Consider the following 23,600-nt stretch of genomic DNA (forward strand, 5'->3'; position numbering starts at 1 on the left):
GTGTATTATATCTTGATGCTCTTGACAAAACAAAAAGTAATAGAAAAGTGCTTTTTTTTAAGTTGTTCACCTTAAATTCACAGTGATACCTTCAGCAGTTTACTCAAGCTCATAACTCACTGCAATTATAAGATGCTGTTGTCACAGGTGTCAGTGGAATTTGATCCCAATACATATATGCATTGAGGTATTAAAACACAAATTATAGACAAAGAAATCAAACAAATACTGTCATAAATATCTCAACTATTTCACACAGAAAATACATTTTTCTTTTTTCACAAAATTTATTAATCACAACATATCACATTTCAGTACAATCTTATAAAACAGGACATATTAAATGTTATTACTAAACATACTGATTACAGTGGATTTATTTATTTTTGTTGATTCTGGCAACTATTTTTTCCTGCAATTAGCCAGATGTTGTTCAAATAAGGGAACAACCATGTAACTTCAAGGAGGGGGGTTATGGTTTTTTCCTAAAAAAAATTCTGATCCCCAATTTGATGAAAAAAAAATATTGTGGTCAAGCAGATGACAAAAAAAAAAATCCAGATTTTCCCCATACCTTATAGTGTTAAATTTTGCAAAAAAACTAATTTGTATGATAGCGTCAAACAACTAAAAAAAATGTTGGTGTTTTGCACGAAAACAAATTTCTGACTTGGACAAAAACTCATAACCCCCCCCCTTGAAGTTAAATCGTTGCTCCCTAACAGGTATACAGTAACAATTTTAAACTTATCTTGCTTATTATGTTTAGTGAACAGTAATGTTTAAATTACTGTTACAGTAACAGTTGATTTTTGAGTTCTGTACATTTTCAATCTGATTTAAATACAGATCCTGTGTTCACACTTTGTTTACAAGGATCTGACAATGCTACATTCTACTTTCTGTTTTAAAGGACTTTCGGGATCCTCAGGTTTTATCCAAATACTACACCCCTTCAAAATTTGAAGGCAGAGATTTCATTGGTTGATAGAGTATTATCAAATTCTTGAAAGCGAAGCAATGACACAGGATCTTTATTTTCATCAGATTGTTACACAGTCAAAGTTTTAACCATGTTGATTTCTATAAAAATAAGACAAAAGTTGAGAGAATAAAATAAATAATTTGTACATTGTATAATAGTATATATTATTTTTTTATTTTGATCTCATAGTTTTAACAGTTTTCGAGTTTTAGGTTTGTAGAAAATTTGCATTTTACTAAACTCTTGAATTCATGCTTCATGGAAATTCACAAAATAAGTACCTTACTAGTAACAATAAATATCAAATCTACTTGGAATGCATACTGATTATGTGGGACCCAGCCCTATCAATAATTCTGCTTTTACCTTGCAGGTCTCTAAAAATACAACCACCATCATTCTGCCCTATATATTATAAATTAATTTTGTTTACTGACACATGTAGTAATATCAAAAGTCAATTTTCTACAATGTCAAATAAAGCTCACATCTAGAAGGACAAAACCTGTTATCTATAATGGTGAGGGCTATTCCAAAATCAAATGTAAGGGGAAGCTGGAAATCACTACGCGACCTCAACACATTCACTATTAATTAGAAATTTAATGTATTATTATGTGAAAAGATATTTTGAACCCCTTCATCATCAATATATGGTGCCTTTGGATTCCCCCTCTTTGATTAACGTTCTAAAGTCACATGACTACTTCCTTTAAATATAAATTGAAAGATCTTCCATAATTCCTTTGTTGTAATATTGATATAAGGGGGTAGGGATGGGGTCCTTCATTTCTGTTTTCTTTAATTTTTAAGCCCATTTTTCTCTATTTATTTTTTTTCATCAAGACCCTCATATAACTGAGTAAAAAATGTTCTCTCATTTCCTTACTATTTAGTTCAACTAAACCAATATATTATACAATTTAATAAATATCACAGTAAACTTTAAAAAAATAATCTTTGCAGAATGTGGCTGTTTTCTTCTCAAATATAAAAAATCATGACATTTGATAATAAGCAAATTTAATCATTAAAAAATTAACCATTCCAAGATTCTCATTTTACTTTTTGAACAATTTGAGGGGAAGTGGTATATTTCTGCTATTTTTGTAAAATCTTGGAGCAAAAAAAAGTAATAAGCCAGAGATAAAATAAAACAGGGCTAAAGGGAGAGGAGGTTGGTGGTGAAAATCTAGAATTTTTCTTATTATTAACTAAATAAAATCTTTTTCCAAAGATGACCTATAGTGAATTAAAATTTTGGAAAGATAAAAATAATAAAAAAACATGCATAGCAAATTAATATTAAAAAGGCAATCAATACTTTTACAAACCAGTTCTTCAATGCTCAAAATTACAACATTTTCATTAGGTTCTCAGTTTTACCATTTTGATGCTATGAAAAAAACAATAATGCCTATTGATATAACACAACTAAATTTCCCAAGCCATTTGTAAAAAAAAAATGTTCAAAACATATAGTCAATTTAAAACACAAATGATTATTTCCTGAAACCATGCTCATGGACATGTATATACTTTTAAAAGTTGTGCATTCAAAATGTCTCCACATGTCAAATGATTTTTTTGGGGCCAACACATGCATGTTACAACACTTTTTAACTTCTAAAATTGACAATAAGGGTTGGTTGAGTACAAACTTTTAAGACAAAAGAGATGATTTCAGCATTCCAATTGTGAACTTTCATTTTTCTACGTCACAACATTCAAGCAGTGTATACATATATATATATATGGAGTTTATATCTCACAAAGGATACGATAATCCAGAGCATAAGTTTCTTATAATTTTGTTTTCTTGATAGAGGGTTGCTGCTAACAAGGAAGCTATTAAACCTAGGGTTACAAGTGGTGAAGTTGAAATCATCCCTTGAAAATTTCACAGAGGCCATCATGTGTATGTATGTTGACCTTTATCAAATATCTGTTTCACAGATGACTTGTTTCACAGATGACTTGTTTCACAGATGACTAATGATATGTTCCAATTATTATAATTACAATCTAATCCTCTTTTCCTCCAATGTGACCTACTGAATGAGACTTATCACCAAATTTGTACTTGCATGAGCAACACGCGTACGACAAGTGCAACTTGGAAAGCAGGATCTGCTTACCCTTCAGAGCACCTGAGATCACCCCCCCCCCCTTTTTTAAGGGGTTCCTGTTCCTCAGTCTTTTATTTTATATGTTGTGATTTGTAGACTGTTGTTTGTCTTTTGGTCGTTTTTCCTTTTATTGCCATGGGTTGTCAGTTTGTTGTTGGCATATGTATTTGAATATTCCCTTTGGTTTCTTTCACACATTTTGAATATTGTGTCATTATACACACAGGTGAATAATATGATACATGTAGAAATTTTTCTGTTATTTTGATTAAATTTTGTGAATTGGGGGAAAATATCCCTGACTGAAAAGTTTGTACAAATAAACAACATTGATGTGAATGGTGCATTCATCTTTGATGCACAAATTTAACTTCTTTCCTCTTGAAATGTTCATGAATTAGTTTTGCTTAAATTTTGTGAATTGGGGGAAAATATCCCAACCTGAAAAGTTTATAAAAATAAACAACATTGATTTGAATGGTGCATTAGTCTTTTGATGCATAAATTTAACTTCTGCTTGAACTATTAAAAATTGTAATTGCAAAAATAACAACACAGGGAAATATCCATGTTTACAAATTACAGTACCCATGTTCATCACATCGAGTATTATTATATTAAAAACAGCATTTAGAGTGCACATATAATATACACAAGGCACACTTAAAACATTCAGATGATGATAATGAAAACAATAGTATTTTGCCAAAACATTTCAATAACATTATACATCCAATTTTTAAACAAATTCTAATCCTCATAATTTTATCCCTGGAATAAGCCTAAAGGATATACATGGCAACATGGTTACGACTAGAAGTATCTATCACGTCATATTTAAAGAACACATAAATATACATAAACTTTGTAGATTAAAAAGCAGTAACCAGATTTTTCCCTGACAAAACTTTTTTCAATATATTGAGATGTTTAAAAAAAAAACTAAGTTTCAAAAACTTCCATAATATTAAATAAAAACTCCTGGTGGTAAAGCTGCATAAATTCAACTTTACATAACACGACATTCATAAAACAATTATGATAATAATAACCAAGTTTACAAAACATGCCAATTATGGAATGGTCATGAAAATCGTGAAATCTATTACCACGCCCTGTAAGCATAAAACATTGCAATACTTTAAGCTTTATATTGTTGTTAGGATTTGTGAAAATAAGCTCGCATTCTATTTTTAAAATTCTAGTTTTGTCATTTCAGAGTTGTGGGATCTTAACCATAAGCTATAAGGCAATTTTTATATGCCAAAGGATATCTATAGCAAGTCTTTCTCGCTCTGCAATGCCATTTACTGTGGTTCATTATTATTCCATGGATACCAATTTTTCATAGATTTCATGGGTATACGTGAACCACAAATTTAATGTACAAGGTATAAATTTACTATAGGCTTGTATGCAGACTTGGGCAAAACCATCATACTAAAAGACATAAAACGGGTAAAAAAATTAAAAATACATCAAACTATATATTACTCTGCAGATATTCACCATTCTTAGAGGACAAACAGGTCAACAACTTGTGAATGTTACTCAGAAGATATGATATGAAATAACATTTTATAAATTGTATGCGTGTAAAGAGATTTTCAGGATTTAATATATATGTGATATTCTTTATTTATTCATTGTTTTCTTAATTCATAATTCATAAAAAATGAATTTATGTACTTTTAGTTAAATGATAAATATTTAGAATTGCACTACCACTATGCACCCCTTTATACAAATTGCACTATTAAATGTATGCCATTTCAAACATTTGTTAATAATTAAAATAACAACTTTTATAAAAGTAAAACTTAGTACAGTTATTTGTAAAAAATATGACAAAAGATAGATTTTTGTATATTCAAGGCTATCAATAATTAGTAAGTGTTCACCTTATAACCTACAGCTAACAATTGGTTATGCTTAAGAGCAGTACATTTGAGAAAAAAAATATTAAAATTTCACACACATATATCTCTAACTAATGATACATATTGCACATTCGAAATATCTTATCACTAAAAACATATTGTACAAGGTCCATCATTATTCTTATACATTTTGACACTTTTATCAGACTGGCTTGTACCACATGTCTAAATTTGGTTTATCCAACATAGTGGTCAAGGGATGTAACTCAAACTCAAATGACATCAATTGAAATCTATCAATGATTATTGCCCTTGGATAATTTTGTCTCCTGATCAAGAAGAAAAAGAATCATCTCAAAGTTGAAATGTGACCTTTGACACATATCACTAAAAGTTTGAAATGACCCCCTGCAAATGTTTGAGTGGAATTTATTGCTAAATGTTGATGACATTACTTCTTTGGATTTAAGAACATGTACCTTAAGAGTATAATAATACATACAATGTTAAATAAGTCCTAGAGCAAAATCATCTTAAAATGTTTTTTAAATGATACTCATAAGGGAGTTATCATTCTTTACCTAGGGGGGAGGGGGGGGGTCAATTTTATCTCTAATGAAACATTTGTGAACTTTTGAATCTTCAGGTATATCCTACATATGTCATGTATGTGTGTCAAAGGTAAGTGTTTTGCATGTTAAAATCAGAGGGGGATCACATTTTTTTTAAATGTTTTTAAGGGGGGGATTAAATAAAAATAGTGAAATATTATGGGGGGGATCAAGAAAATTTTATGTTTGACTTCAAAATGACCAGCCCTCCCCCTCCTCCCAGTTATAAAATGATAAGTCCCTAAGGTACATGTGTTTCCAATTGACAGTTCTAACTTTGACAATGTTTTTATTGTATAAACTTTTTGAAATATAAAAAAAACCATGGCTGAATATCTAATACAAGTTCTGCAGTAAATGTTACCAATACCCTATATCTTGAACACAAGGAATTTTTAACAGCAATATGGCCCTATTAATGAAGTTCAATATAAATCTTTATAACAATAAAATAAATATAAAAACAAAAATATGTTACTCCAACTTTTAACTTCAAAAACTTTCTGCCATTAAAATCAGTCATCAACAAATTACAATAGTACAAAATTGGTCAAAGTCTCATAACTTCCATAACAATTGTCAAAATCAAAATGACAGTAACATGTATTCAACTACATAAGATGTTAACCCATCCTATATAAAGTATGATATTTTTCTGTCAAACAGTCTCAGAGGAGTTGAAGACCAAACAATAGTCAAAGTCTCATATTTTCTGCATAAATTGTCAATGGAATTGAAGGTATTGTACAGTCAATTACACAGGTAATCTTCTGAGTGCCCCTGAGCTGGAGTACCTCGAAAGCCAGCAAATATCTCAAATTCTGTCTGTCAGTAACTTCAAAATGTATTCCTGGTCAAAACAATTTATATAAACGTTTAATAAAAAAATGTATTTAAATAAAACTACATAGGGGGTCATTCCGGATACTCCCACTCAGGGGCACCCAAAGGGTTTCCTGTCCTCAAATACCTGTGGTCAATTACACATAATGACACACCATCCTATCAAGTATCATAGCTGTCTGGAATATGTTCTCAGAGTAGTTGCATATACAATAATCCATAAAATGGTCAACATCCCATACACCCATGAAAAACTTGGCCCACATGGCAAGGGACAATAATCCTGTTTGTGGCCTACAACTTAACATGCTAAAAGAAAACTTAATAAAATTTTTAGTAAAGAAAGAGACAGCTTTGTCCTGTTTGGTAATTAAGTCCTTGGTTTCCTGTATCTATGTAGAACTTTTTCTGTTCCTGATTTCTGGATACAAACTGTCCATCAATTGGTCCATTAATGTATAAATCAAGTGTCTGCAAATAGATTAAATGAAAATACCTCTGTGAGCACATAATCGAAAAAAAAGTCTTACAGTGTACTAATCATTACAAAAAAAATTTCTACAAGGACTTAAAATCAAACCAAAGGAAACTTGCTTTAATATTTGTTCTTCATCTCAAAGTTGAAAAGGGACCTTCTACACATAGCACTAAAAGTTTGAGATGAGCCCTGAAACAGGTGTAAGTGGAATTTATTGCTGAATGTCGATGACATTACATCTTTGGATTTAAAAACATGTACCTAAATGTAAAATAAAACATACATTGATAAAAAGGTTCTATAGCAAAATCGCTCATAAAAAATTTTCCTCACACGGACATCTCTAAATTTTGGTGGAATAAAAAGTCAGAGCATTTATGGCTTTAAATTTAAATCTTTTCACCCCTTTGTGATTAAACCGATCCTAATGATTTAATTTCGCCTAATATTTTTCAAGAAAAGTATAGTTATCTTCACGAATAAAAGGTTATTGTTGCCAATTAATAACACTTCAGCTAGAGAAGCAGTCAAGATTCCAGAGTCAAAGCTTACCTGTTCAGTTTTTTATATTGCAAAGATTCAATTATTTCGTTGATGCCATGGTCAAAATCTTCTTTTCCAACCAGACTTCTTAGTGTATCTAAAAATTAACATATCTTCATAAAAATAAATACATATAAATTCAACATTTTTAAAAACTTATATTCTTTTTTATTCTGTAAAACTCGCTCAAATTTTTTGTAGTAAAATTTTGTGGATGCTTACAAAATATGTCAGTCCTGGCATAGCACCAGTGTAATAAGTATTAATTAACTTCTATTTATTTCTTATGCATGTAAAGTACAGTAACTAATGTTTTTGTGGCTGAACATTATTAGTTGGATACAATATCATTTAACATAGTATAAGATAGAGTTGTCTCCCATGGACCACTCACATCCTGACTTTTTATCACATATCAATGTAAAAAATAAAAAATGATGAGTGATGACTGATCTTTTGATGTCTTATTTCCATCAATTAGGATTCTTGAATGGCAAAATACTGATTTTGATAGAGAAGCTGTTGTAAACATCTAGTATCATTTAAATGGGTGGTGTCTTTGATTTTTTGACACATATCAAGTTATATTGATTTTGGGCAGACATGAAGCAACATTCCAAAGTTCTACGGATGGTTAGAATGGGGAGTTTTTACAAATTCCCAGAAAAACAAACGTTAAATCCTGAACTCCCGAAAAAAATTAAGCATTCTTACCCAGATCCCCAAAATTAATCATTAATTCTAGAGTCCCGACAAGTGTAAATCCTGAATTCCCACAAAAATAAAGGCCCAATCCTGACGTCCTGAAATGAGGTCCTTCCGCCCCTCTTCTACAGAAAAATAATCATTTAACAAAATGTTATATATATATATATATATGTTTAGCTGCTGTTCTTCAACAGTTTACCCATTATAAAACAATGAACTGAAACCCAAAAAGATGAGAACTATAACATTATTGATGAAAGTTAAAAATAATCATTTTCCACTGAATTATTTAAGTGTTTTTTTACCATATATTTGTTCATTATAATTATCATGCAAAATAGTAAACATGATATCAGAAAGCAGACTTGCCACATGATCTTATTAACATGATTAATGCTATGACATCGGTCCAAAAGTTACACTTATTGCAACTTTTTTTATTGTTTAAATTTAACAAGAAACCAGTCTGATGGTCACATTTAAAGAAAAAATTACAACTTTCTAAAATTAAAGGGATTACCATGCTTAACAAGTCATTCTCATCAAAATGGATAAATCCTGAAAGTTTTGGTTCTTATAAATTAGGTGGTCATTGGTGCAGGTAGTACACAAAAGGGGGCCTACTGTTCTGTAACCCCTTAAAACTTTACCTGGAAAAAACTGAGCCAGACATCTTCTAGCCTGTTCTTTAGTTGCAGCTTTCTGTCTGTCTGTCTTTACTGGTCTGCCACCTTCAAACAATTCTCCGTCCGGCCACACAGTCCTTCGTAACAACTGGAGATACTTCACACACATCTGTTCTGATGTCAAATCTCTGATCTGGTCCCTTAACCATCTAAATACGCAGTACAAATTATAACTAGTCATTAATAATATTATTATTTATGAGGCGATAACTTCTATCTGTTTGTGTACCCATCTTAATATACAATATTTATAAAATATCTTGAACAAGTCTTTATTCAATTTATAATCTCTTTTCCCCTTTTAACCTTTTAATGAACATCTTAAATTGATCGATTGATGTTTGCTTAACATCTAGGGGAAAATATTTCAATCATTTTCAGGACAAGAACAAACTAGATATCATTGAGATGTGAGCCATCTCTGTGGGCCCCGCTGTGAATAATGTGTGGTAAAAAATTTGTATCTTTATCATTGGACATGGGGTTGTCAACTGAAACCAAAGTTTTTGACCTTGACCTTTGACCTAGGAAGTTGTACATAAATTATGACACACCCTCTGGTGTTGGTTTATATACATATCAAGTATAAACTTTGAAATCATAACGGTTCTCAAGATATAGAGCGGACACGATCTTTACCATAGGACATGGGGTTGTCAACTAAAACCAAAGTTTTTGACCTTGACCTCTGACCTAGGAAGTTGTACATACATCATGACACACCCTCTGGTGTTGGTTAATATACATGTCAAGTATAAAGTTTGAAATCATAACGGACCAATGTTACGGACGGACAGATCACTATAGGGCGTCCGCCATTCGGCGGGGTCCTTATTAACAAAAAATACAAAAGGTAGGTCCTATAATAAAGGATTAATCAGGATGAGGGAAGGAAAATTTGGAATGCCACCCAAAAATGATAATATATTGGATAGAAATTTGGCCTTGCCACAGACCACCTAAAAACCTGAAAAAGAGATGTTGTAATGGCTATGAACATGAAGAGAGTGTGGCACTCTTTCTACATGAGGCATCAGATTGAACACCCCCATTTTAAATGGACATCATTGCTAATTCATACATACAGCACAGCCAAACAGTCTCCCCCATATGACAAGGGTTTTTCTGCCAATCGGAAGAAGAGCAAGGAATTACCATATTTTTATACCCTAGTCAACCTTTGGGGTCGAAATTATAAACCTAGGACTCCTTGCTATTGGTAAGATACATGTTTATGCAAATCAAATGTCATAATTTTTGTTATTTTTTATACATCACCTTTATATTGTTTTGCTCTGTTCATACACCCAATTGGCTCTGTCATAGGCGGATCCAGGGGGGGCCCGGGCCCCCCTTTTCGTTGGAAAAATTTGGTTGATTATATAGGGAATCACTGAAGCATGACCGGAGTGGGCCCCCCTTATGAAAAGTTCTGGATCCGCCACTGTCTGTTCATACACCCAATTGCATCTCTGTGGTTATGTAAACAAATTGTCATAATCATCTTTATTTTGAAGTGGGAAAATATTGTAAGACATATATATATAAAATGACTGCATCTGTATTCCTACCTGTCTAGAATGACCCCTATCAAATGTTTCACCACAATAATGACCCTTTCTCTGCAGACCCAGTTATCTTTCCCTTGTAAAGTTTGTACGCCAATATCTACAACAGCTTCTGCTAAAGATATATCTTCTTCTGATAATTGATCTGAAAGAAATTCAACCATGAAGAATAATATAGGTTTCAGTATAAGTATATATATCCCCATAGGGCCCTATCCCATAATTTCACATCATGCTACTCGCTTGAGATAGAAAATTATAGTCAGAAACTAAGGGGGCATGTGACTTTGTCAATGCAAACATCAACGACATCATAGTCAAAATAGCGATAAACAGATTATAAATGGTCTTTCAAACTTGATGAAATTGTAGCTGAGAAATACTCCTCTTGTTTTGAAAAAAACATCGATAATCTAAAAGTATGTACAACACTACATGTATAATTGCATTCTGATCCTGGCAAATGTGTATTTTAAAAACTAATGATAGAAAAGTTCATGAATTGTTAAGATTATATGTGTTTCTTCCCGTGTTTATTGATGTGTTGTTCGTGAGTCTTGGTCCTTTTTACACATTAAAACGAATTTGGACAAAGTTTGTAAATAATTCCACAGAACACTGCTGTCAGTGTAAAGATGTCATGTTGATGGCCACAAATTAAGTCCATTTATTGTTAAAAAAAGGGGGGGGGGGGGGGGGGTTAAAAAATTAAATTTCTTTTATTTTTTATTTTTAAGTGTCTCTATAGGCTGTAGATCCCTCACATATTCAGTCTCTTAGAGTGTTTATTAACATTTTGTATGAGTCTATTCAGTGATGCCAATTTTAATTAATAAATAACACCTTATTTAAATATTGGCATATTGTTAAATTGTTAAATACCTGCTGACTTCTCTAATTTGTTCTGAGTTAAATCTTCTGACGTGAAAAATGGACAATCACAAATTTTAACAAACTCTTGTAGCTTTTCTTGTTGGCTTTCCTGTAATTGTAGGATTGACCTTTAATATGAGTGGAATTATCTGAATGCACTCTCCATTAAATATTAAGGTCAAATTGTGAACAGAGACAAAAAAAATTAAGCAAAAGGGACATTTTTGTGTGCCCATTTTTTTACCTATTTAACATTTTTGTAACTGTAGATATTCAAATCATGGGAGTTCAAATAAATGAACTTCTAACACAACCAATGATAGAGTACTTTGATATGGTTTTGTTAACTGACGGTACATCCTGTACAGTGTTGGAAGTCAACTACCATGTTTTGGTCTGTTGAATAAATTTTAAAAAAAGGTAAAAGCTATTTGTATTTGTTTAACTATAAATTAATTCCAAAACCTATTTATTCTGAATGTTGTGTAGGGCAATCAGACAAATTTATAAAAAAAATTTTACAAACTTTTTTTATATCATTTTTTTCAATGTATTTCAGTTTCAACTGCTACACAACAGCATCTCTACTTTATGTTATCTATAAGACAAGTATTGTAGAGTAGTGCTTTTTCTGTACATATTTTTTCATTCTATTTTTATCTATGTAGCTTTTGTTATTCCACTGAATGAGATAAGAAGGGGAGGGTTAAATCCTACCACACATTCCTGTGTCTGTCACAAGTCAGGAACAATATCAATGGCTTTCTTTATTGGTCAGTTAGACTTTAACATACTGTAAAGAGTACTAAAGACACTAATCTATTGTTGAAGACTGTATCTTGACCTAGATATCTTTTTGATTTTTTTTTGTGTTGTTTGTTTACTGTTCATTTACATTAAACTCAAATATTAATTAAGTAATAAATATGATCTTCAAGAAAAATTTTCAAGTTAATAAAAGTAAATTCTTAGCTCTATTTACACAAATTATCTTAAATGAAAAGCTCTGTGATTATTTATAATATTTACACATATTGTATCGTGGTCAAAGTCCACAGCTATCTGATCACAATCATTCTTTTCAATTTCTTTGTTGGTATCCTTTTTACCAGGCAGACTTGGAAAGTTGACACGACTGGGAATCTTTATTATCTCGTCAAAAACTCCAGACATCGTCTTCACAATCATCTGTCAAAAAAGAAGATCAGCAGACTATACTCTACAGAAATGACTATAATGAAGTTTTTGATCAGCAGACTATACTCTACAGAAATGACTATAATGAAGTTTTTGATCAGCAGACTATACTCTACAGAAATGACTATAATGAAGTTTTTGATCAGCAGACTATACTCTACAGAAATAACTATAATGAAGTTTTTGAATTGCCCTTGCCAGGGAAACTTCATCCTCCCATACTCAAAGTGAGCTTCATTAGCATGATACCACAGAGGGGGGTATGGTCAAATGAAGAAACTAGATTTCAGAACTTTTTTATAATTTTTGTCTGGTAAATAAAGTTTTTTTTCACGTCATTCAGAAAGAAATGCATTTCAGCCAGATAACAACATGTTTTTTACCATGAAGTCCTTTAAAAATTCACCCGATGCATACATCTTCCATTCTCAATTTTATCTGAAATCTTTTATTCAGTTCATATCAAAATCTAGAGCATTTGGATAGATTTGAATACTGTAAATTCAGAAATGAATGTGTGCATTTATTATTGCGATTTTTGAAGAATGGACAAAAATGCGAGATTGATTATTGCGATTTTAGGAAAATCTCCATAAAGATATATGTATCAAATATCAGAATGTAAGTTCTTATTCTTGCGATAGTCACGAAGTTGCATTATTCACAATAATAAAAATCTCGTTATAATTTCTGAATTTACAGTATATATTTTGGAATTGACACAAGATTTCAACCCAGCATTCCCATAGTCAGTGTTATCCACAGTGCCTTATAGCATCAGAAACCCAGCATTCCCTTATTCAGTGTGATCCACCAAGCCTTATAGCATCAGAAAACCAGGCATTCCCTTATTCAGCATTATCCACAGTGCCTTATAGCATCAGAAACCCAGCATTCCCTTATTCAGTGTTATCCACCAGGCCTTATAGCATCAGAAACCCAGCATTCCCTTATTCAGTGTTATCCACCAGGCCTTATAGCATCAGAAAACCAGGCATTCCCTTATTCAGCGTTATCCACCAGGCCTTATAGCATCAGAAAACCAGGCATTCCCTTATTCAGCGTTATCCACAGGGCCTTATAGCATCAGAAACCTAGCATTCCCTTATTCAGTGTTATTCACCAGGCCTTATAGCATCAGAAACCCAGCATTTCCTTATTCAGTGTTATCCACAGGGCCTTATATCATCAGAAACCCAGCATTCCCTTATTCAGTGTTATCCACAGGGCCTTATAGCATCAGAAACCCGGGCATTCCCTTATTCAGCGTTATCCACAGGGCCTTATAGCATCAGAAACCCAGCATTCCCTTATTCCATACCTGCCAACCCTCCCGCTTTGAATTTTGGATTTCCAGTTGGCTTCAGCAGATGAGCTTCCAAAATGGACTGATGGAGAAACAGATGTTGGCACTTTTTTGGGGGAAATGAGTGATATTAAGGAGTTATTTTCAACACAACAGAGATTTCCAAATTTGTCAAAGTTGGCCCTGGCTTGTGTTGTCCTTCCTAACAGTAATGCTGATAGTGAAAGAATATTTTCAATGTTGAAAAAAATTCAAACAGAACATAGATCAGAATTGTCAAATGAAACTATATGCTCACTTATATGTACAAAACAAAATCAAAGTGTTGACTGTTATAATTATTTTCCTGACATAGAGTTACTGAAAAAGGCAAAAAGTGCCTGTGTTGATTACAACAATGAATTAAAGAAATAAAATTATATTTATTAACTTGTATTGGTGTTTTGTAGATGTATATAGTGTACTGATCATATATTTAGCTTGAAATGTCGTTCGCGCAAAATCTCCCCCTCAGCTGTCATAGCTGAGGGGGAGATCTCCCTCTTTGAAGGTTTCAGAGATTGGCAGGTATGACCTGTGATGGAATATATTGCCTGATTGTGATGTTATCCCAAATTATTTTCCATAATATTGTGTTATGGATGTGATGCTTATAAACAATTCAAAGAAACAAGATTGTATTTGAAAATTCCCTTTTTACTAGGATGCTATATATGAAATTGATGGGAAAAACACTGAATTATTGCAATAGAATTTAAATAAATGGGGAATGTGTCCATGGGACACAGGTGATGCCCCGCTTGCATATAACCTTATAAAGGGACATAACTCAAGAACGGTAAAAGTGACACTACCAAAATTTGTACTTGATCTGAGTTTTGTGGTAATAAGCATTGTGTATAAGTTTCATAACATTTGGTTGAGGCAAACTTAAGTTAGAAAACGGAAACGAAAAATTCGGTAATTTTTCCATTTGTAAAGGGGCATAACTCTAAAAGTATGTAGTATTTTCTCCATAAACATGTACTTATTATTACCTTATCAAATCTTGGTATACTATTTTCCGGTGTTTTCCTGACAAATGCAATGTGGCCATCCCCTTCATACGCCAAGAATTCATTCAGTTCAGCACCATTACATATATCATCTATCTGGATCAATGACTGAAATGAAAATTACAAAGTTTTTTAGTTTGTAAAAGTACACTCCATGGCCATTTTGCTCATTCCAAATGTCCATAAACCATGGCTATAAGTATGTTAGTACTTGTATTCAATTCACATAAAATGATTCATTTAAAAATCCCTTGTGTTGGTGATTTTTCATAATGAATTTTGGTGATTCCCATCTGAACTATTCCATAAGCTGAATGTGATATAATCAGAGCGGTATCACACCAAATCACCAGTAATTACCCTGTTCCCCAGTGATTCTCTCAACACCAGCAAGAGTGATTTGTCAACTTATTCGCCTTAGACAATGTAAGATGTACTGTAATTTTTACAAAATAAGACACAAAATCAAACATGTCAAAGGTCAGGTAAATGCGGATTCAAATGAGGTTGAACTATCGACTTGAAGCTAATAAAACATTTGTTCACCTGCAATAGTGTTTTTAGCTTATTTTGACAAAATTGAACCAAACTAACTGCCAAAAGTAAAATATTACTTTTATTTTTTTGGTCTAAATCATAGCTAATGCCCCTTAAAATTGTGTAACCTTTTGGTCTTTCAGAAACTTTTTGATTCATCAAATTAAATCGGCTGTCTTAAGAACATGTCTAATTGATCTGTTTCGAAAAAAAAAAAAATTCCAAATTACATATATTCATTAAAGAATAGAAATAGTCCAAATATGTCGGGTTCTATGCTCATTTTAACATTTGCAGGCATAATATATAATGCTCAGTGTAAAGATATAGATAACTATAATTAGATACCTTTAAGTAAGCCTCTAAGTTTTTTCTTCTGTCTTCAATACTTTTCTTGTTCAAATTTCCAAATGGTAGAGTTTGCCATCTCTTTGGACCTTTAACTCCTGTAAAAATAAAACAGTAAAATTTATTGACTAAAATATAATAAAGTATTGTTGTTGTTGTTAATGTGCATTCATTTATTAATTGTTAAAATCATTTTCATGGCCGCAGAAAAATTAGCTATTTCAAGAGGATCTGGACATCATTTTCTATTATCAAAATAACGAAATATTTGTATTTGTACAGTTTTTTTAATTCAAGGTTTACACTTACCAACAAATTCAGGAAAAATTGGTATCTCAGGCATATTAAAGAATGATTTTCTGAATAAAGTAGTCAAGAACTGTAAACATATTGTAACATGAAAAACTATGTTCATATTACTGTTTCCCAAGTTTATAATTTTTCTACAGGTTACCTACTCTGTGGTAGGGCATTCTGGTACTCAGTCAAGTAAGAGCTACTAAAAGAAGTAAAATCAAGCTTACAATCTGTGCAATTTGGGAAAACAATATTAAAGCTGTTTCCAGATAATTTGTTGTGTATGGAAAATATAAAACAGCTAATTTTCTCCCCAAATTTTTCTTAAGAAAACAATGCAATGTTGCAAAAAATTAATGTACATGTAGATGTATGACTTTTTTTATATCATGTATATTAAAACAATTGTCTTGAAGGTAGCCAATTTTGATAATTTACTAAACTGATGAAGCCAATATTCACCAAATTTTCATGCAGGTCAAATAAATTTTGCTTCACATTTTTTTAAATTCTTATAATTCCCTAAATGTACATAATAATAAGCATGTGATAAAAACGTCAAAGATCATGATTAGCACAAAATACTGTGCTCGTTTTGGCTACATTTTGTTTGCATTACCTTTCAGACTTTTTTTGTACAAAGTATTATCTTCTAATCTAGAATGTAAATTAATAAATTCCCGATGTCGTCTTTTAGCCTGCCTTGTACGTAGAACTGGCTCCTTTTCTGCTTCAACCCAATATAGAGCATCGTACTGAAATAAAACAATAACATGATGAAAGATTTATTATATAATATATATATATATTCAATAATGATGTATGTTTTAAAGCCGACTATTCGGTATGGGTTTTTCACATTGTTGAAGATTGCCTATAAATACTTACATCCACAATGTCCATGGCCACTTCATATGAACTTTGGTGGATAGTTGTCTCATAAGCAATCATACCACAGCTCCTTATTTTTATATATATATATAACTGCCTTACATTACACATATACATATTCATATACATGTTTATACATATAGTTGTGCATTAAAAATTAATAAGCTTTTTACCAATCAATGCCAGTTATTTAAAATTGCAATTTTCAGTTTGTTTGTTAGCAATGCATACTGTCAACACATGGTTAAGAATAAGAAGTGTCCAGTAAATTTTACCAGTCATTATGATTATGTGAAAAATAAGTACTGATAAATTATTCATGTTTTATTATAAATTTTTTTTTCCTACTCCTTATCATGCTTAAATTTTGTGTTCTAAAACTTTTAAAGGCCTGTTCTGCCTAGTATTCAGCAAAAATGAGGGTCTTAGATAAGGCCATAAATTTTGCCTTGGATCAGGCCACCTATAGCCTCCTAATCCCCAGCCTGTCCATGGCCAATTTATTCTCTCGGATGATAGATAAATGTACACTGCACATGTTACAAATACACATGTTAGCATTTTGTCACAATCACTCATGGTGCTGATTTTCCACAGTTAAAGCTAGGCATTGGGGATGGTTCACTTTGAATTATCTCTCTGTTCTACAGTAGAAAGTATATCACATGGTTTTTAATGAGGAATGGACAGGGGGTCCCTGATTCCCACTCCCCCCCTTTTTCTCTCAGAAAAAAACATGTCAAGAAACGTTCCCAGCATATCCCTATTTTTTACTCCACTCTTCTCCCAGTTCCCTTTCCTCTTCTCCAAGTTTTTATCCCTCGACTCCAGCTTCCTGCTCCTCCTTCCCAGTTTCCCCATCCCTTTCTGGCCCCTAGCTTGTAAATGAGTATTATCCCCTCAAATCTATAATCCCCCATCACCCTGATTCACAATGACTCACTCAATATATTAAACAGCAAAAGTGATGTTTGACTGAATCGCCTATAGTGTATGCTTTATAGCATGTATAGTAATGCAATGCCAAGGTCATGAAGGTGAAGGCTGAGATCCCCCAGAATCAAAATCACATTTAAATTTGTCTTCAACATATTAAACATGCATGCATATCATGCATATGTTCAACACAAAATTATCATAATTATTTCATGGAAAAAATCATTAATAATTATTTTTACTAAACATAATCATGATGCTAAAGAAAATCACACAAAGTGTGGGCATGGAGTTGAATTACATGTACATGCTTCTTATTACTAAATACAGTTTGTTTACCTGTACTAAAATTTTGACTATACATGTACATTTTGTAACTAAAGAATGTAAAGGTAGATTTAATTTTTTACATGTATTACTTTTATAACTAAAGGTAGATTAAATTTTTTACCTGTATTACATATAACTTAATATGCTAAAGACTTAGACATGAAAGGTCAATTTAATTTTTTACCTGTATTACATATAGCACAAACTGTGAATTACTTCTGCTTTCATTTCTAATTTCACTATCAATAATACAAACATCCAGAAATATTGCTGGCTTGGGCTCGATGATTTCCAAACTGTTCATATATGGATCAGGCATGTCAGGTTTATCCTCATCAGAACAGCTGAGGAAAAAATCTGGCTTTGATGTTTTCATTTCATTGAGCTTGTGTACTGGAGAACCTGTTTCGACAGGTGAAGGTTGGTCTGATTCAGACACTGACAGGGCTGTAGCTGGCTCTATGAGGGCCATTGGAATAACAGGTACAAACTTTTCATCACAATTTATTTCCGTAGCACCGTTTTGTGATATAGATGAAAAATTGATTGAAGAGGCAGTTTGATTTTCAATTATATCAGGTGGGTTTTCATTTTGCAAGCCTAAATGTTTAGAAGTATTATCAGAACTGTCATGACTGTATTGATTATCACCCATCTGAAATTTTTCACTCAGTTCTTCAACAAAATCTTCCTCATCTACAGGTATATCAAGTGCCTCATCAGACAAAATCAAAATAATTTTTTCGTAAATAAAATCTGGTTCCGATAAAAGGTCTAAAACTGGCAACAATACATTGCATGTTAAAATTTCTGATAGTATATAGTTTAGCACTTGTGAATTTAAAAATATACCACCAAATGTCCTTTTTAATATGATATCACAGACACTAAATAGATAGCTATTTTCATTCTCATGTCCATATAGACCTATATGGTAGGTTGAAATCATTTCAAACGCTTCTTCGACTGAAGCATATCTCCGATTTAATGAAGAAAGACTTCCAGAGTCCCTTCTTCCTGAGCTGAGTCTTCTTCTTGGCTGAATTTTGTATTTATCTCGCGATATTTGAAGCGTTCGTAAATGTTGACAGCCATTTAAGCAAATTTCCCTAACTAAATCACTTGGATCTACCGTTTTTAATTTGTACGCAAAACTTATTATGCCATCTCTCAATACTTTATCACATTCGGTTAGAACATCAATGTGGGGATCAAAGTCCTTTAGCCATGAGTAAATGAAATGTTTTTGAATCAAATCAGAAATGGTTTCAACCTCCTCAAGCCATGAAACTTTTGTACATGCAGCAACACTTTTATCAGACATCTGCATGCTAGATTGGTAATTTTCTTGTTCATTGGGGAAATATGAATCTTTTGCATCATAAAAACGTTCACTTTCATCTGCCTGATTTTTTTCACTAGGGTCCTTTAAAACTTCTCCCTCAACAACTTGAACAGTGAATATTTCTTGAATTTTTTCTTTAAAGCTTAAACAACTGATTATCACCTTTTCATGTCTACAAACGTATAAATATATTTTCAACAGAAAGGTTTGGTTGTGTTTTGATGTTATCAAATACTGACAAACACCGATCGTTGACCCTACTACCAGGACATACCACAAAAAGCTTAGCATAAATTTCCATGAAAATGCAGCTAGAATTCCTAACCCTAGGAAAAGGAAAAGTATTTTCTGAATGGAAGAAAATTTCCTGTGGTTCCCAAGAAAATCTTTAACTTTACGAAGAGAAGGCATTTTGATTTACTGTTGCAAACCCCTAAGGAAACAAATCATATTAATATCGTTTTGGAAATCCATTAGTTAACTGTAATTTGTTGTCATGTGACTTTTTTTACACTTTTGTTCTGGTTCCCCGTAATGTTCTCTCCCTATAAATTTTATTACGAAAAGAGGGACGTTTTTATAACAGTCTAATTGCATTAATCTAACCAAACACCAACCAAAATGAGAAATATTGAAAGGATAATAACGGACTAATAAAATTAATTAGAACAGGGCTCTATCTAGACAACAGGTACTTAGTGCCAAGATATTTTTGTTTCCCCCTCCTTTTCCAAAATCCGTTATCTTCTAACTTGGTCTTCCGAATGAAGGAACCAGTTATTAAATTGGTGAAGTACGGAGGGCGTGGAATCACGGTTTGGCCTGGGACATAATAAATTGACATAATAGTCAAAGGTTTGGCGTGCAATAACTTATGAACAGTACAACCAATGCTTCTTCAAATTTTAATTGTGATACTAATGACATAATTGAGGTCTGAGACTACTATAACACACATTGAAGGTGTGCATGTGGTCAGGGTTTTGATTTTTATTAATATTTGCTCTTTTGGGAAATAGTTAAATTTTGTCTTTTTTGGAGTAAATACTTGCATAAGAGGTGCATAGCGTTTACGGATAACTCCGCCTAAAGTGAACAATAGACCTATGTGCTCCCATGCTCAACTTTGTATATTCTAAAATAACACTTTGCATCTGCGGGGGCATCATTTGTGTCTCCCAGACACAATAATTTCTCAAAGAAAGTCCTACATTGACTTTGTTATAATACAGTTACTTCAGAGTGGAGTGCGGGGGCATCACTTTGTCTAGTTTTAAGTTGTTTCTGGTGACAAAATGGAGGTCAAGATCAATTTAATATTGACGATTTTCCCTTTTACCGTCTAGACTGAACTTTATGGTTCTTGATGAAAGATTGTAAAATGACATTATTGTTATTTCCGTGCAATTATCGTATGAAACGTTTCACACATGTCGCAAAAATTTTTTAATATGCTGTAACTGATGACAAAATGGTTGTCAAGTTTGATATTGACGATTTTCATTTTTTTCGTTCAGGAGTTGTGGTCCATGATAGATCGGGAAATAGGTACAGGTCCAAAAAAGTTGAAAGTGTCCTTCAAAATGCAGAAAATTCAGTTTGCTGTTAATTTGAAAGCTCATTCCTTGTTTTGTTTTCTTTAAATTTGAATTGTTTTCGTGTTTTTCTGTGTTAGACTTGCATAAACATACTAGAAAAAGCATCTGTATAATAGTTTACCATCCACAACTCTATGGAAAGCTAACTTGACGTCGTTTTTTTAAATTAACAGGACCAGTTCGGAACGTTCATACTCATACCCAAAATAGTGAAAGAAAAGGTATATAACTACTCAGAGAGATATACTGTATGTACATGTATTATTAAAAATGACGTAATTGAACAATAACCAAATCTATCTTAGGTCAATTTAGCCTCTGGTTAATTCGACATGGTCCATTGTTTACTAACATATGCCAGTGTCTTGCAAAATATCATAACCTTCTACTGTGTATGCTAAATAATTGGCACCAATCCAATACCTCTCACGGCACATGACGGCAGCAGGGTTGGGAGTTTACTTACCTGCACCAAGGAAAATAAAACAGCAAGGTCCCATCTGAATCGCATTAATAAATGAAATTCCTGCAGTCCCAAATTGCGACGCTATAGCAATCAACCAATCAATCTATCTCAATCAAATTGGCTGAACAGAAATTTAAGTGGATATGTCAGATTATTACATGTATCAAATGAAAACTCCACGTCTTGGCATCACTATAGAACCCTTGATGAAATTTTGTCATGAATAATAAAATAAATATATGAAATTAGGATAGGGCATATTTGCCCTGTTGCTCTGATCAGAAGTACCTGTTTTTATACTACCCAACTTTCGGGAACCAGTGCGCTCTGATATGCAACTAAAGATATATTGAATTTTTCATCACAGTCAAGGCGTCCGGATAAGGTGTAGTTTTGCTATGAAATGAGTGCCACTTTATTTGAAACATTTGCCACTGTGACATAAAGCAGAAAACAAACAAATTAATCCTCTATCTTTGAAACAAAACAAAACAAAACAAGAAAATTCAGTCATCAGTGCACACGCAAAATCAAGTGCTGCTTGAATAAAAGGAGAAGTGAGGTGTACGTCAATGAGACAGCAACCCAACTACAGAATAACTGAAAGAAATCTAGAGGGAGACGTTTAGTCTTCAACAAAAGAAAGAATGTCCTCACAATATGTCTTATAAGTGCTATCAGATTTGTATATTATTTTTTTCTGCCAGCAGTGTACACGGATAATGAGGTGTGAAATAGAGAGAGAATCAGATGTGGATTATACGTCAATGGAACAGCAGCCCAACGACCGATAACAAAAATAAACATCTTGATGCAGACATATAGTCTTCGACAAATAGACTGGTGACCATACAATATGTCTCGTTCTCAATTGTCTCGATTCCATGAAAGATATATATAGATTCAACAGAAACAATCAAAGATCTGTAATTAAGATCTCTAAATAAAGGCTGGAAAAAGGGGGGGGGGGTACATTTCGATATGACATTCAACCAATAAACGACAACTTTCCTGACGTGGGACACACATACACGTTTAGAATAATGTAACGGGGTTCAATTAATTTTTTTTTATCTCAACCATCCCCCTTTTATATTACAACATTACTAGGAGAGAAAAGGGAATAGTTGCATCTAAGAATTCATCCCGACGCCTCAACGAACGTGCGGGCTTCACTCAGTCCCAACGAGGGCTAATATCCCAATAGGCTAGACTATATTTACTAGACTGCGGTTAGATTACAGAATTTGCGATGCAAAATTATATTTATAAATTGTTTCATGAGAAAGGTATAGTAATACGGAAATTTGCAAAATTTGTGTTCGTATTCAGGAAAAAACCATGATGAAGACTCAATTTATCATTGAGTCGTTGTTTAAATTTTTTTGGACGATTTGATTTTATTAAATGCAGATCACAACTTCAAAAGGGACGACAAATGCCCAAAACCCTACAAACGTATATAATACGCATCTAACGATCCAGATTTTTGCCAAAATATATACCTTCTCTGAGGAAATTTGGCAAATTGTATACTATATAAGGTTTTCAAACCATATACATCGTATGCTTACCTTTGAAAGAAATAGCTTGTTACGTATTATGTATGGAAAACGATTTTTGTTTTTGTTTTTGTTTTTGTTTTACTTTTTTGCATTATTTTGTATTTTTCAAATGACAATTATTGTTTTAAGAAAACGGGGGTGCCGTGATATAGAGTTTTTTTTAATGATAAACATCAGCTATAAAGTACGATAATATTTTCAATGTTAAGTAAATAGATAACAACTTTTTGACACATAAAACATTAATATGAATAAAAGGAAATGTAAGGTAAGCATCAATAAAACAGCAACCAAACAACACATAACTGAACCGGGTATGAAATTCGCTGTTTTTACTGTATTAGATTGTCAGCAAGGGGTGGTGTTTTAAATATGACCGCATTTTAGTGAAGTGTATTAGCAAAGAAACTTACAATTTTAGCGCG

General features: G+C 32.5%; 1 protein-coding gene across 1 annotated transcript; it reads right to left on the reverse strand.

Annotated features, from left to right (window-relative positions):
• Positions 1-1,120: 1,120 nt before the first annotated feature.
• On the reverse strand, positions 1,121-20,093 carry LOC127707656 (sorting nexin-19-like). Its single transcript, XM_052212291.1, has 10 exons — positions 18,386-20,093; positions 16,664-16,799; positions 15,748-15,845; positions 14,845-14,970; positions 12,334-12,492; positions 11,314-11,413; positions 10,435-10,576; positions 8,828-9,012; positions 7,479-7,566; positions 1,121-6,919 (listed from the first exon to the last, which is right to left on the reverse strand). The coding sequence occupies exons 1-10, from the start codon at positions 19,955-19,957 to the stop codon at positions 6,841-6,843; spliced, it is 2,685 nt and encodes an 894-aa protein (XP_052068251.1). The 5' UTR covers positions 19,958-20,093; the 3' UTR covers positions 1,121-6,840.
• Between the last annotated feature and the right edge of the window lie 3,507 nt (positions 20,094-23,600).

This window comes from Mytilus californianus, unplaced genomic scaffold, assembly GCF_021869535.1.
Source record: "Mytilus californianus isolate M0D057914Y unplaced genomic scaffold, xbMytCali1.0.p SCAF_7, whole genome shotgun sequence".
NCBI lineage: Eukaryota > Metazoa > Mollusca > Bivalvia > Mytilida > Mytilidae > Mytilus > Mytilus californianus.